Here is a 15,371-nt window from a genome sequence, read left to right as displayed (position 1 = left end):
CCATAAGTTAAAGTTAGCATATGTACAAATACTAGCAAAGTCATTAAATGAAATATTAACAGCAAAAAAAAAAACATAATTAAGAAGTTGAATATTTTATTAAACTGTTTCTTATTTTCCTGCAAGGCTGTTGCTTCATTGTATAAAAATAGCACCAGCAAACACAGAATATTGCAAAATTAAGATAGTACTGTTTGTTCTTCATCTGACACTGTACAACTAACAAAAACTTTTCTCTATTGCCAGTTATTTCCAGTGGGAAGATCATTAAGTATTTTCACCCCAAATCCAGGGATGTATGTAAGCAAGTTACAATATTATATAAGGCTTAAGACGACAATGTTACCCTTCAATTACATACTTTTTATAACTATAACTAGTTTTTACCACAGATAATTTCAGAAATTCTGAATGTTATAACTAGAGCCTAGCCTAAAAATCACAGGGTGCTTTGAAAAAGATGCACAGTATTTATTTGATGCTGTTAGTTAAGGGGTATTTTCTGGTAACATTGTTGCAAGTAGTTTCTTTTACTAAAAGCTGCTTTTTAAAAATCTTCTATCCACCACTAATTTAAGACAACTATCTAGATTAAGTTGTTTCAAACTAGTTTATTTAAGGGTTCCATTTTCACTCTTCAATAGATTTTATGTATTTCTCATATGCTTCTTCACTCATTAGTTCATCTAGTTCTGAAGGATTACTGAGTGTCATCTTGATCAGCCAACCTGCAACCCAAAAAAAAAAGTATCTTACATTCCGAATCACCTTTTTAAAGAGAAAGTCAAATTCATTCAAAATGTAAATTTTCAGTGCCTCAAAATTAATCTAGTACTCTACATAAGTCACTGAACATCATTATTTATTCAGAGTTTAAACCTTAGCCTTAAGAATATACAAGGCCAGCTGTATCTTTAACAAAAGGAACACCAACACTGTAACTACTGAGGTTAATGCCATTAGAAAACAGTAGTAGAGTTAGAAGAGCTAGGTGATAGGAAACAGAACTACAACCTAATCCTAATTTTGCCATATTGTCTGTGTGACCTTAACAAACAAATCTGTTGGGGCCTCAATTCATCTACAGAATGAAAAAAAATTGCTGCTAGCTTACCTTACTAGGTTATTATGAAAATGAAAATAAGAGAAAACCAAAAATTAATGCAATAAATATTATTCCCTACCACCTACATCACACAATATGATTGGATACTTTATGACTGAAAAGGTGAATACTTTAACAGATCTCAAACATAACCTTATATAGTCAGCTAATCTGTTTTCCTTTTTTTAAGCAGAATATGTCTAGTACCAAGGAGTGCAAAAATAACCCACAATTAGCTAAACCTTGCTTTTAACTCTAGATTAAATGCAGCAAATAATCCTTTAAAGAATTTCTAGCAACAACTTACCATCTTCATAACAAGATTTGTTGACAAGTCCTGGATTTTCTGCTAGAGCTTCATTAATTTCAGTAACTTCTCCAGATAGAGGAGAATAGAGTTCACTAGCAGCTTTCACACTTTCCAAAGCACCAAACTCCTCTAAATGGAAAAAATTAAACAAAATATTAAATGTCAAGTTAGTGACCCAGAAATACAAAATATGGAGAAGTGATCACCTCTAATACGGTCATAATAAAAAGTTCTAAATATCTTTATTAAAAATAAAACCATAAAGTCTGTCATACTTATATCACCCTGTGAGAAGGGTATAAATATCCTCAAAGTGGACCTAGCCATTCTAGATACAGTGAGTAAATAGTGATGTATCTGAATACCAGAGTTAAAACTCAACTTTCTTTCAATTTACTCTGGCTCAGGAAAAAAAAATGAAAATTTTAGGAGATTCCAGTAATGGTGAAGTACCTCATATCAGACCAACATTCCTGCAGATAATAATTATCAACTCTAAACATTCAAAGAAAAACAAACAAACAAAAAACAAAAACAAAAAAACCCCAATTATATGAAGACTCTGTATAATGACCAAAAGAGGAGTCAGTCCTCCAAAGAAGGGACCCAAACTGGGTGAGACCTTCATTGACAGTTTGTAGCTTCACAACATTGCCACATCCAAAGAGCACAGTGTAACTAGAACACCAGTCTCATTTGCTTAAGAGGTCAGAGGATGAAGTGTGGTGCTGCCAACATGGATGGAAGTGAGGGCTGAAGTTCTAGAAAAGAGCCATAATGAAGAGAAGTCAATATAAAGATCTCAAAATGACCCACAAACCCACATGTTAGAATTAGCAGAAAACCTTAAAATAGCTATTTTAAATATGTTCAAAGACTGAAAAAAAGATCATCACAATTAGTGAATATATGGGAGAGTACTTGGAAAGAAATGGGAATTTTAAAAATGGACATTCTAGAACTAAAAAGTATAGTATCTAAAAAATTCACTAGATGGCATTAACAGCAGACTGGATACTGCAAAAGGATCAGTGAACACGAAGATCATCTGAAATTAACCAATCTGAAGAACAGAGTTTAAAAAAAAAGAAAAAAGACTATGAAATTAACAGAACCCTAGTCACCTACAGGACAATACCAAGCAACGTGAACTGAATGAGAATACAACATACCAAAGTTTGTGGGGTAGAGCTAAGGTAGTGCTTATGGGGAAACAGTATCTTTAGGTTAAAAGAACATCTTAAAGTCAATGACCCAGCTTCTAAAGACCCTAGAAAATGAACAAAAGCAACCAGTTTATAGAGAGGAGGAATGATACCAGTGATTTTTTAAATGACTTTTAGCCTTAGGGAAAGATACTGATCTGTGCCATGTGAAGAAGCCAAAATTCTGAGAGAAAACTTGTTTTACTGGCTTAAAGGACTAGAAGACAAGAGTTTGGGGCCACCGTAGCTGCTGGAAAATCTCAGTAAGGAGAGACTAAAAGAAGAGTCCTAAATTCTATGTATAAATTCTGCGCAAGGATTAATGATGATCTGAGTGATCCCGGAACCATGTGTGCACAGGGCAGACTCCTCCAAGTGTCCCAGACAAGCCTAAATAAAAGAATCATATTAAGGTTTTAGCTGCCACCCCATCACAAGTGAGACAGTGTTTTACAGTATGGATGAAAAAGTCAAATAAAAACTTTGTGAAAGTCAACAGAACCCCAAGTTTCCACCTTAGGAAGCTAGAAAAAGAGCAAATCAAATCTAAGTAAGTTTGAGGAATAAAAGATATGAAGGAAAAAATGAAATGAAAACAAAGAAAATTAGAAACTTGGTTCTTTCAAAAGATTATCTTTGTGTGAATAGGACAACATGAAATGGAAAAATTCCTCAAAAAACTTCACTAATGAAACCAATGCTAGATAACAAAATCTGAGTATCTATTAAAGAAATTAAATTTGTATCAAAAACCTTCCCACAAAATAGGCTATACATTCTTTTCAAGGGCACATGGAACATTTTCTAGGATTGATCATATACTTGGGCACAAAAGAAACCTCAACAATTTTAAGAAGATAGAAATTATCTCAAGCATCTTTACTGACCACAATGCCATGAAAGTAGAAATCAACTACAGAGAAACAAAGGAGAAAAAAGGAAAGCATAGAGATCAAACAATACGCTATCAAAAAACCAGTGGGTCAATGACGAAATCAAAGTTGAAATGAAATGACACAAATGAAAATGAAAATACAACCACACAAAATTTATGGGATGCAGCAAAGACAGTGCTAAGAGGGAAGTTTATATTGATACAGGCCTTCCTCAAAAAAGAACAATCTCAAACAATCTAACCCACCAGCTAAAATAATTAGAAAAAGAAGAGCAAAACCACCCAAAAGTCAGCAGAAGGAAGGAAATAATAAAGATCAGGGAGGAAATAAATAAAACAGAGATTTAAAAAATGATAGAAGAAAATCAATCAAACCAAGAAGCTGGCTTTTTTGAAAAAGTAAATAAAATCGACAAACCTCTGGCTAAACTCACAAAGAAGGGGGGGAAAAGAGCACAAATAAGCAAAATAAGAAAGGAAAATGGAGAAATTATAATAACATAGAAATACAAAATATCATATGAGAATATTATGAAAAACTATATGGAACCAAAATGGATAACCTAGAGGAGATGGACAAGTTTCTGGAAACATACAGTCCACCAAGACTGAATCAAGAAGAAACTGACCACTTGAACAAACCTATCACTAGGAATGAAATTGAATTAGCAATAAAAAACCTCCCTACAAATAAAAGTCCAGGACCAGACGGCTTCACTGGAGAATTCTACCAAACATACAAAGAAGAACTCATACCAGTCCTCAAACTCTTCCGGAAGACTGAAAAGGAGGGAATACTACCAAACTCATTCTATGAAGCCACCATCACCCTAATACCAAAACCAGGCAAAGACACCACCAAAAAAGAGAATTACAGACCAATATCACTGATGAACATACATGCAAAAATCCTCACCAAAATATTAGCAAATAGAATCCAACAGCACATGAAAAAGATTATACATCATGATCAAGTGAGGTTCATTTCAGGGACACAAGGGTGGTTCAACATATGCAAATCAATCAATATAATACATCACATCAACAAGAGAAAGGACAAAAACCACATGATCATCTCAATAGATGCAGAAAAAACATTTGATAAAATTCAACACCCATTTATGATAAAAACTCTCACCAAAGTGGGTATAGAGAGAACATATCTCAACATAATAAAAGCTATATATGACAAACCTACAGCCAGCATAGTACTCAACGGTGAAAAACTCAAAAGCTTCCCACTAAAATCTGGGACAAGACAAGGCTGCCCACTATCACCACTCCTATTCAACATAATCTTGGAAGTCCTAGCCACAGCAATCAGGCAAGAGAGAGAAATAAAAGGGATCTAAATTGGAAAAGAAGAGGTAAAAGTGTCACTATGCCAATGACATGATACTATATATAGAAAACCCTAAAAGGTCTACATAAAAACTACTAGAAATAATCAAAGAATTCAGCAAGGTAGCAGGTTACAAGATTAACATTCAAAAATCAGTTGCATTTCTGTACACTAAAGATGAATCAACAGAAAAAAAGTAAAGAAACAATCCCCTTTAAAATAGCACCCAAAGTAATAAAATACCTAGGAATAAATCTAACCAAGGAGGTGAAAGACTTATACATGGAAAACTATAAAACACTGATCAAGGAAATTGAAGAAGACTTAAAAAAATGGAAAGATATCCCATGCTCCTGCATTGGAAGAATCAATATTGTTAAAATGGTCATACTGCCCAAGGTAATCTACAGATTTAATGCAATCCCTGTCAAGTTACCCAGGACATATTTCACAGAACTAGAACAAATCATGATAAAATATATATGGAACCATAAAAGAACTAAAATTGCCAAAGCATTACTGAAGCAAAAGAAAGAGGCTGGAGGAATAACTCTCCCAGACTTCAGACAATACTATAGAGCTACAGTAATCAAAACAGCATGGTATTGGTACAAAAAGACATATGGACCAATGGAATAGAATAGAGAGCCCAGAAATGAACCCACAAACTTTTGGTCAACTAATCTTCGACAAAGGAGGCAAGAATATACAATGGAATAAAGGCAGTCTCTTCAGCAAATGGTGATGGGAAACTTGGACAGCAGCATGTAAATCAATTAAGCTTGAACACTCCCTTACACCATACACAAAAATAAACTCAAAATGGATCAAAGACTTAAACCTAAGACAAGATACAACAAACCTAGAAGAAAATATAGGCAAAACATTATCTCACAAGAATAAACAAATGGGACCTAATTAAACTTACAAGCTTCTGCACAGCAAAGGAAACCATAAGTAAAACAAAATGACAACCTACGGAATGGGAGAAGATTTTTGCAAACAATGAAACCGACAAAGGCTTGATCTCAAGAATATGTAAGCAGCTCATATGACTTAATAAGAAAAAAACAAACAACACAATCCAAAATGGGCAGAAGACCTAAACAAGCAATTCTCCAAGGAAGACATACAAATGATCAATAGGCAGATGAAAAAATGCTCAATATCATAAATTATCAGAGAAATGCAAATCAAAACTACAATGAGGTATCACCTCACAACAGTCAGAATGGCCATCATTCAAAAGTGCACAAATGACAAATGCTGGAGAGGCTGTGGAGAAAAGGGAACCCTCCTACACTGCTGGTGGGAAAGCAGTTTGGTGCAGCCACTGTGGAAAACAGTATGGAGAGTCCTCAAAAGACTAGGAATAGACTTACCATATGACCCAGGAATCCCGCTCCTGGGCATATATCCAGAAGGAACCCTACTTCAAAAAGATACCTGCACCCCAATGTTCATAGCAGCACTATTTACAATAGCCAAGACATGTAAACAGCCTAAATGTCCCTCAACAGATGACTGGATAAAGAAGATGTGGTATATTTATACAATGGAATACTATTCAGCCATAAAAACTGACAACATAACGCCATTTGCAGCAACATGGATGTTCCTGGAGAGTGTCATTCTAAATGAAGTAAGCCAGAAAGAGAAAGAAAAATACCATATGAGATCGCTCATATGTGGAATCTAAAAAAAACAAAACAAAACAAAACAAAACAAAAACATAAATACCAAACAGAAACAGACTCATAGACGTAGAATACAAACTTGTGGTTGCCAAGGGGGTGGGGGATGGGAAGGGACAGAATGGGATTTCAAAATTCATAAGATACTGACAGGCATATGTAGAACAGATAAAACAAGATTATCCTGTATAGCACAGGGAAATATATACAAGATCTTGTGGTAGCTCACAGTGGAAAATAAAAAGTGATAATGAATATATGTATGTTCGTGTATAACTGAAAAATTGTGCTCTACACTGGAATTTGACACAACGCTGTAAAATGACCATAACTCAATAAAAAAAGTTTAAATGCAAACAAAACAAACAAAAAAACCTTCCCACAAAGAAATCTGGCTCATATTCCATTGGTTAATTCTAGCAAACATTTAAAGAAGAAAATACTAACGTTGCACATTGTTTCAGAAAAAGAAAAGAGGTGGGAAAATTTCTAAACTTATTCTATGAGGCCAATATAACAGATTTCAAAATCTGACAAAGTCATTGTAATAAAAGACCACTATCTCTCATGAACAAAAGGTAAAAATTAACTAGCACAAATCAAACAATGTTTAAAAAAAATTTTTTTTAATCATGATTACCAGCAATACAAGGATGGCTAAACATTCGAAACTGAATCATCATTCATCACATTAAGAAGAAAACTTCTCTGTGGCAATAGATGGAGAAAATGAAATCTGACAAAAATTCAACATCCATGGATGATAATTCTCAGCAGACTAGAAGCAGAAAGGAACCTGTCATCTGATAATGGGCATCTATGAAAAACCCCACAGCTAAATATCGTACCTAATAGAAATGTTAAATGCTTTCTCCTAAGAGCAGGAACAAGGCAATGAGTCTACTCCTACCACTTCTATTCAACATTATTCTGAGGGGCCTGGCCAGTCAATAGGCAAGGAGAAGAAATAAAATGCATAAAGATTCAAAGTTAGAAATATAACACTTTTATATTATTACATAAATAGAAGATCCAAAGGAATCTACAAAGCTATGAGAATCAGTGAATAAAGCTGAACATGAAAGCTAAAACTATATGAAGTTTCAAGAAAACATGGAGAGTATCTTTGCAAACCTTGCTCACTTCCTCAGTGCATAGTGCCCTTAGGGTCTCAGAAAGGTTCTATGATGACCCCTAGACCAAAACAAATACCTAACATTTCAATTAAGAGGTCAGGCCCAAACTACTTAGTCAGTTTTTACATCCTAACAATTGAGTAGGCTGTTTGCAAAATTAATGCACGTAAATTGAACTAAAAAAAAATTTTAATTCTTAACTATAATTTACAGATACATGTATAAGTTCTCCATCAGGGAATCAGGTCACACCAACCACTGTCCTACCTAATGTTCCACAGATTGTGCAGTACTTGGCTTCAAAGATACATTACCCAAAGTAATATAGTTAAGATCTAATATTGAAATTGTTATTAACTCAACTGAATCTTAGTTTGTGCTGTCAATCAGATGTTAAAAATTACTCTACAGCACCTCATGGCACTGGGGTATATAGTCCAGGAACCACAGAGATAGACAAAGATTTCTTAGAGAAAACACAAAGTTCTGTACATGATTAAAAACATTAATAACTTGGACTTGTTAAAAATTAAAAGGTTCTCATCAAACAACACTGTTAAGAAAATGAAAAGGCAAAACCAAACTATGACAAAATACATATCTGAAAAAGGATTTGTATCTAGAATTTATAAAGGATGCCTAAAAATCAATAGTAAAAAGATAACCCAAATAAAAAATTAGAGACGTCACAAAAAAAGATGTTTGGCCAAAAGCACATGGAAAAGTGTTCAACAGTAATCTGTCATTAAGGAAATACAAGTTAAAACCACAACAAGATACACATCACCTGGAACTCTAGTGTTGTTGAGAATGTAAAATGGTCTACCACAGCAAACTGGTTGGGAGTTTCTTATAAAGTTAAATGTATACCTACACTATAAACCAGAAATTCCACTCCTACGTATACTTATCCAAGAGAAAGGAAGACAAAGACTTTACCACTAAAATCCATCAACGGGAGAAAGGATAAAAATGTGTTCTATTCATGCAATGGGATACTTTCCAGCAATAAAAAAATAAACTACTTGTCATTCAATGTGAATATCAAAATCATCATATTAGACAAAAAGCCAGACATAATACGTATTGTGTGATTCCTTTTAAATGAAGTTAAATAGGCAAAACTAATCTATGGTAACAGAAATCAGAGAAGAAAAGGGCTTTGATTGGGAAGGTTTACAGTTTGTCAAAACTCTTTGGATTATATAATTAAGAAACATGCATTTTCACTGTATGTGATTTTTACATCAGTTTAAAAAAACACCTTTAGCAAAAAGTTTAAAGAAGGAATTTTAGCTTAGGAATATTACACAACATAATTATATTAACTGAATTTTTTAAAGCACAAAAAGCAGGTCCGGGGGGAGGGTATAGCTCAAGTGGTAGAGTGCACACTTAGCATATACAAGGTCCTGGGTTCAATCCCCATTACCTCTAAAAATAAATAAATAAATAAATAAATAAATAAATAAATAAATAAATAAATAAATAAATAAATAAATAAAAAACCCCTAATTATCTCCTCCCACAAAAAAATAATAAAATTTAAAAAAAAATTTTAAAGGCAGGTTCATACTCCTCACTTGCTATAAACAGATAATCAGAAACTTCTGATCTGCTTGAGAGCAGCAGAGTGGGTACCCAGTAAATAAAACATGATTAAAGAAAACAACTGATGTACAGGAAAAAAAATAAACATACAGACTGTCAATCACAACAAGGGTCTTATTACATGAGAAGATTTCTAGGATGTACTGAGAGATTTCTGGTTGAGATGTTTTTCCCAATAAAGAGATAAGAGAGCCTTTCTCTTCCTGTTTTTGGATATTGTCATTTGAAAATGTGATGCTTGAAGATTCTGCTGCCATTTTGTGACCTCTGACATGCTAAGGCAGATAAAGTACCAAAGAGGTCATGTCTGTGATAACCTTCACTGAGCCACTGAGTCAATCCTGTATCCACCTATTTCCAAGACTGCTTGTATGAGATAGAATAAACCCCTGCTGGTTAATCTACTCTTATTTAAGTTTTCTGTTACTTCAGGAAAAAGCACTCTAAATGATCCTCGGTGCAAATAAGTTATTAGTCAAGGTAAAGAAAATTCATGGCATGAATCATGATATACCAAAATGAGAAAAACACTCACCTTGTTTGTTCAATTTTGTCCCAACTTCAGGCAGACTACAGTAAACAACATCTCCTAAAGCTTCCTTTAAAAAAAAAAATCAAGTAACAAACCTCTAAGAAATCAAAGTAAACCTAGTAAATAGGAACAAGCTAAACACTGAATCCCTTTAATTCAGACAGTACATATTTTACACTTGAGGGGCCAAATAATTTGCTTTTTCTTAGAACTCTTTAAAAATGCAAAACTATTCTTAGCTCAGGACCTGCAAGAAAACAGGCCATCAGCTGGATTTCCCACAGGCAGCAGTGACCCTTGTCCACAAACCATATGCCCTCCAAAATATTACTAGCTTCTCTGAGGACAAACATACTTTATGCTTTTTCACCTCTGCGGTTTTACTGAGGCCATTTCCCCTACTGCATTTGCTGAAATCCTACCCACTGGTTCTGTATATCAGTCCTCGTGCCCTGACTCTAGTAAGAAGTGTTCTCCCCATCAGGTGAATGGGTTCCAACCCCTTGTACCACTCAGTCATCCATCAGATGTCTTATATGTCATTTTCCATGTAGGTGATTTCCCCTCATAGATAAACTCTAGGTGAGGTCAAACACACAGTATTTCACAAAGCATCCTGTATTGGGCCTCAGTAGGCACACAGATATGCCAATGAAGATATAGCTGTCACTGAGTCTCCGTACCCAAGATTCCAACCTTTCTGAAGAATATTACATACTCCCATCAGTTAACACCCCCCAGCCCCTCTCCCCACCCCACACGCAGATCCAGTTGAAAATCACTGACCTATTCTCCTAGTTGACTTCTCATTTTCTTTTACACATCTCAATAAGGGATCAGTGGCAACGGGAATTAGCAGAGACAGAGTCTAAATAAAAGGTTTACCTTTGTGTAATCTGTGCTAATCTAGGTTTTCCCTCTTCAAAACCCCAAGTCTTGGGCGTATCACTGTTATCCACAAAACACTGCCAACACTCCACACTTTTGCTTGCTCTGCTTCTTTCCCTAACTGCCCCAATGTGAAACTAGTATACTTCTTTGTTTCCTGCTTCTAAGTGTTAACCTTTTAGGATCTCTTAAAACACTATATACTGCCCTAACTAAATTATATTTTACTTTTTCCACCTATGACTGATGGTCTTCAGAGGACCTTTAAAGGACCCAAAATATTAAGGGACAGAATAAACATTTTTTAAAAGGTAAAGATAATCCAACTTAGGCAAGAGCAAACTGTTTTCAGTATTTCAAGGCAATCCAATACCTGTGCAAAATTGCTGATTCCCACTGTTCCAACACCGTTTTCTGTCGTTATCCATTCATGTTTGTCTGTGAATTTACGCACTAAAAATAGAAGACCAATACTTCACAAAACCAGTGGCATCACTTCTTAAAAAGCATTTTTTCATCTCAGTGTTCTCAAAAGGCAAGACATTCTCAGTATTTGTGTTTGACTTATTGGCACGGCCTTTCACCAGTACACTGCCCAGGACAAAACAAACCATGTGAAAAGACACACCTCCTCAACAGTGGTATCATTTAGACAGAGATGGCTTGATATGAACACCTTTGCAACTTTGGAGATTTATTTGCTCCTAACATTTACTCAGTCTAACACACACACACACACACACACACACACACACACACAGTTTGCAGCACATTTCTGCTGTATCCTTATCTATTATTGGTCTGTCTTAGAGAAAGGTCTGTCCCTCTGAAGACAGAATGATGAGGTTTACTTCAAATTACTAAATGCTTCAAGTCAATATGATGTTCTGTAAGAAAGGTTAAGGTTTGTACTTAATGTTCTGACTGCAACACTTTCCCCATCCCCTTTTCTCAACTAAGCTCTTCCTGGCATAGGGGTGTAGCTCAGTGGTAGAGTGGGTGCTTGGCATGCACGAGGTCCTAGGTTCAATCCCCAGTGCCTCTATTTAAGGGGGGTGGGGGGCAGCTCTTCCTGCCAGAAGCCTTATCTAGCCCTCCAAGCCTGGGTTCCTGGGCCATCCAACCTGCTGCCTCAGAACTCGGCACCACTCTCCTGAGGCCCCAACACACTCATAGCACTTAACATACTACAGATAAGAGCCCATTTGTCAGTTTCCCTCAAGGCAGTAAACTAAGTACCAAGCAAGAAAGAGCAGGGTTTATCTCATTTGTGTTCCCAGTTCTAAACACAGTGCTTGGCATATAGTAAATACTCAAAAGTTGAAGTAATTTTTTTTAAAGTTTAAGGGGATTCTCGCAAAACATCTAGTATATATAGTTATTTGGCTACTACACTCAATTCTCCATAACATTCTGTTACAACTCTAGAACTGGCAGTTTAAATCTAATATACCTCTTTTGGCTCTCCCTTGCTTTCTGAGATGACCTGCACTCTATGGAGTGTGTTATCTACTTTTACTTTAAACACCCCACACCTCTGGGCTTCTCTCCCTCTCACCTTTCTGAGATGGCCCATATTCTGCCTATGGGTTGTATTCTCTCCTAAGCCATTTTCCGTTTTCCCTTCTGAGTGAAATGGAGTCTATTCTCTGTGAGGTTATCTCTCTAAATAAACTTACTTTTACTTTAAAAAAATAAATAAATCTAATATGCCTTTTTAAAGTAAATGCTGGACAACTACATAGGACTTCTCTGAGATTATTGTCCTGATTTTGGCCTTGTCATCTTGCCTAACTGTAAAGACAATCTTAGGAATAAGAGTGCTCTCACATTTAATTAAGCAACTGAGCAACCACAAGTTTAGAGGAAAAGGGAGCAACATTGCTAAGCTAAATGCATCTAGGTCCACTGGACTTCAAAGGCCTTTATGTCTTTGCACTAGGCCACACAAGTTATGCTAAAGAATTAGTACAGTTCTCCTTTAACCCTTGGTCCAACAGGAAATCAGTGGACAGAAGATTAGGTAAATAATTACTTTCTTCTAAGCCTTGGAAGAACATGGGTTTTCGCCCCAGAAAATTAGGTGTTTTGTGTTATTTAGAAAAAGTCTGCGTTTTACTTTTTTCAAAGTCACTAAGTCAGATAAAATATATTAACATTTGGTCAATTTCTGCTATTTATTTGATTCTATACACCAGTATTTAGTAACAACATTTATTGAGTATGTGCTATGCATCAGGTTATAAGTACAGCAGTTACATTATTTCATTTCATCCAACAACTCTAAGGTAGGGATATCATTTCCACTTTTTGATAAGGAAAACAAACTCAGAGAAGTTAAGTGACTCTGCCAAAGATCACATAGCTCTTAAGAGGAACCAAAATTGGAACTCTGTCTCCTTGGTATTAAAAACCTAGGTGTTCAGCCAGATCATGAGTATTGATATCTTGGGCAATATTTAACTAGGTAACAGGAAAATGCAAAAAGCTAGTGACAGTGTAACACTGAATAACCAAAAAACATAGGCTTGAAATTCAGTTCTTATGAGATGCTTTTCCCTTGTATTCAACAGAGCTGAGGGATTACTAGGGGGGAGGGGGGCGCAACGAAGCATCATTATGTTTGACTGGAATAGAATTTTCAACTCTTTCAGTCCCAAATAGGTTTCTAAAACGAATTTATTAAGACAACAGGCACCACAGACCTATGCTCCGTAAATAAGAAGCCTGAGTTCTCGGAGGTGCAGTTAAGTGTCTCCAAGTATTGGTGCATGAAGTAAGAACAGCTTTTCCGCTGCGATAACTTGTGCTAAGGTAGCACAGATGGCCAAGACGTCTATGGGCAGATCTCCCAGTTACTTCAGATCCGTTTAAGGCCTCATTTCAACCCAAGACGCATTCATGACAAAATATAGACTTTGGCAGAACGTCTTCTGTAGAATCCAGTTTATCTCACTGCTTCAGGAAATAGCTGTCCTCAAAGTTATGCTAGCTTTGGCTTCTAGAAATCTAGATCCAAGGCTTTAAATCTCAGTAAGTGCTTTGCTTTCATTTTACTTCAGAATTCTCAGTAGCGATCAGTGTAGCAAAGTAAAGTATTATTCGTCTCCACTCTTAGGGTCCATGATGCGCACAAATGCCAGAAACCTAAGGTCTTGGAGGACCTCAGCGACCCGAACCAGCTGGGTCACGGAGGCCGCCTGTGGGCTCCAGGCCTCCCTGCCCCCCACCTCCCCCGGCTCCCAACCTGCAGGACAAAGGCTGCAGAGTCGTCCAAGCCACTCAAGGAGGGCAAGCAGCGGCACGCAACAAGGGATCCCAGAAATAAAAAGAAGCACCTGCAGGGGCGCCTCGCTTGACCCGGGACGGCCACCAGTGGGGACCCGAGGTAAGGATCGAGGCCCCAGCCCCTTCCCCCAGGCAGCCCGGCTCGCCCCACGTGCCCGCCCGCACTTACCGGAGAGCAGAGCCGGGCCGGTGCGCAGCGTCCGGACGGCGCCCGCCCGCAGCCCCCAAGGCCGCGGCAGGCAGGGTGCGGCGGGCGCAGAGACGGCGCGCAGGCTGCAGACTGCGGCCCGCACGCTCCGCGCCGCTAGCAGCGCCATGTTCGCAGGGGTGCGGAGGGTCGCGGCGCAGAACCTTGGGTACCCCGGCTTTGCGGGGGCGGGACGGGGGTGGCCCCGGGCCGGAGCTAGCCGGAGAGAGCTGGCTGGACCGGGATGGGGGCGGGGCCCCGGGTGGGGCGGAGCTTGATAGGGCGGTGCGCGGGAGGGGCGTGGGCACGGGGGAATGGGCCTGTGGCCCGGAAGGGGCGGGGATAAGGGCGGAGACTAGTGTGGCGGGGTGGGCCACCTAGTTGGGGACTAGGGGCATGAGCACAGGGGAACGGGCCTGTGGCCCGGGAGGGGCGGAGCCACGCCTCCGGGCGTTGCTTTGGGGCAATTGAAAGTGCTAGATCAGCATCTCCAGCCTCCGCGACCCACCCTGGCGGTTAGAAGGGCTCCAGGCAGCGTTGGTTCTGCTGGACCAGCGCATTCCAGTGCCCTTGGGCCCTGGCGTCCCAGAGAAGGCTGGATACTCCCAGTCGTGCTGAAAGATCCAGTCCCACCCTTCTCCGGAGGATCAAGGTCACCCAGAGCAGGACTCATAGCAGGTCCAGTCATTCTAGCCAAAGATGGTTGTTGTGCATTTGCTAAAGGTGCGCTGACACAAATGCAGTTTCTCTTTGACTTTTTGAAATACTGAAAGCAGTTCAGGAACCTACTATCCCAAAAGCCAAATAGGGGACAGACAGAATTATGAAGCTCATAGAGGGGCAAGGATTTGTTCAAGGGTCAGGAGTGGCTTCTTGGTGGAGTCTGGACTGAAGCCCGTCAGCTAAAGAAGGAGCAATCAAAATGCGGAAAGTTGACACCCAGCATGGTCAGCTCCTCACTTAAGCAGCCCTGAGACCAACACCTTGCAAGAAAAGCAGAAGACATGTCCCACCCAATCCAAGGAGAAAGAAAATAAGTTCTGGGAAAGATCTCGCCTTTAACACAGATTTTATGAAGTGGGCATGATCAGCAGAGACTTGAGTGAAAAACACCTCATTCTCCACACCTTCAGTGTTACAGGGTGGGCGCCTTGAAGTGTGTGTATGTGAGTATATGT

At 38.2% G+C, this 15,371-nt stretch overlaps 1 protein-coding gene and 1 long non-coding RNA gene across 2 annotated transcripts in view; one reads left to right on the top strand and one right to left on the bottom strand.

The window, feature by feature from the left end:
* Positions 1–15,371, top strand: part of LOC141578644 (uncharacterized) — a 112,679-nt gene that overhangs the window by 4,257 nt on the left and 93,051 nt on the right. Inside the window, exon 3 of the long non-coding RNA XR_012509212.1 lies at positions 13,837–14,106. This is a non-coding gene — a long non-coding RNA (uncharacterized LOC141578644). The remainder of the gene's footprint in view (positions 1–13,836; positions 14,107–15,371) is intronic.
* GCSH (glycine cleavage system protein H) lies at positions 80–14,465 on the bottom strand. Its single transcript, XM_010967547.3, has 5 exons — positions 14,176–14,465; positions 11,092–11,171; positions 9,834–9,897; positions 1,413–1,544; positions 80–728 (listed from the first exon to the last, which is right to left on the bottom strand). The coding sequence occupies exons 1-5, from the start codon at positions 14,321–14,323 to the stop codon at positions 631–633; spliced, it is 522 nt and encodes a 173-aa protein (XP_010965849.1). The 5' UTR covers positions 14,324–14,465; the 3' UTR covers positions 80–630.

The sequence above is a fragment of the Camelus bactrianus genome, chromosome 9 (assembly GCF_048773025.1).
Source record: "Camelus bactrianus isolate YW-2024 breed Bactrian camel chromosome 9, ASM4877302v1, whole genome shotgun sequence".
NCBI classification, from domain to species: Eukaryota; Metazoa; Chordata; class Mammalia; order Artiodactyla; family Camelidae; genus Camelus; species Camelus bactrianus.
Note: the sequence above shows the minus strand (reverse complement) of the source record. Positions and strands in the feature narration are given on the sequence as shown.

Excerpts from the sequence above, each read along its gene's own strand:
- GCSH (XM_010967547.3), bottom strand. The coding sequence starts at position 14,323 with ATGGCGCTGCTAGCGGCGCGGAGCGTGCGGGCCGCAGTCTGCAGCCTG. Across the intron at positions 9,898-11,091 it reads GAATCAGCAATTTTGCACAG|GAAGCTTTAGGAGATGTTGT; the intron begins GTATTGGATTGC and ends TTTTTTTTAAAG. Across the intron at positions 1,545-9,833 it reads GACAAAATTGAACAAACAAG|AGGAGTTTGGTGCTTTGGAA; the intron begins GTGAGTGTTTTT and ends TTTTCCATTTAG.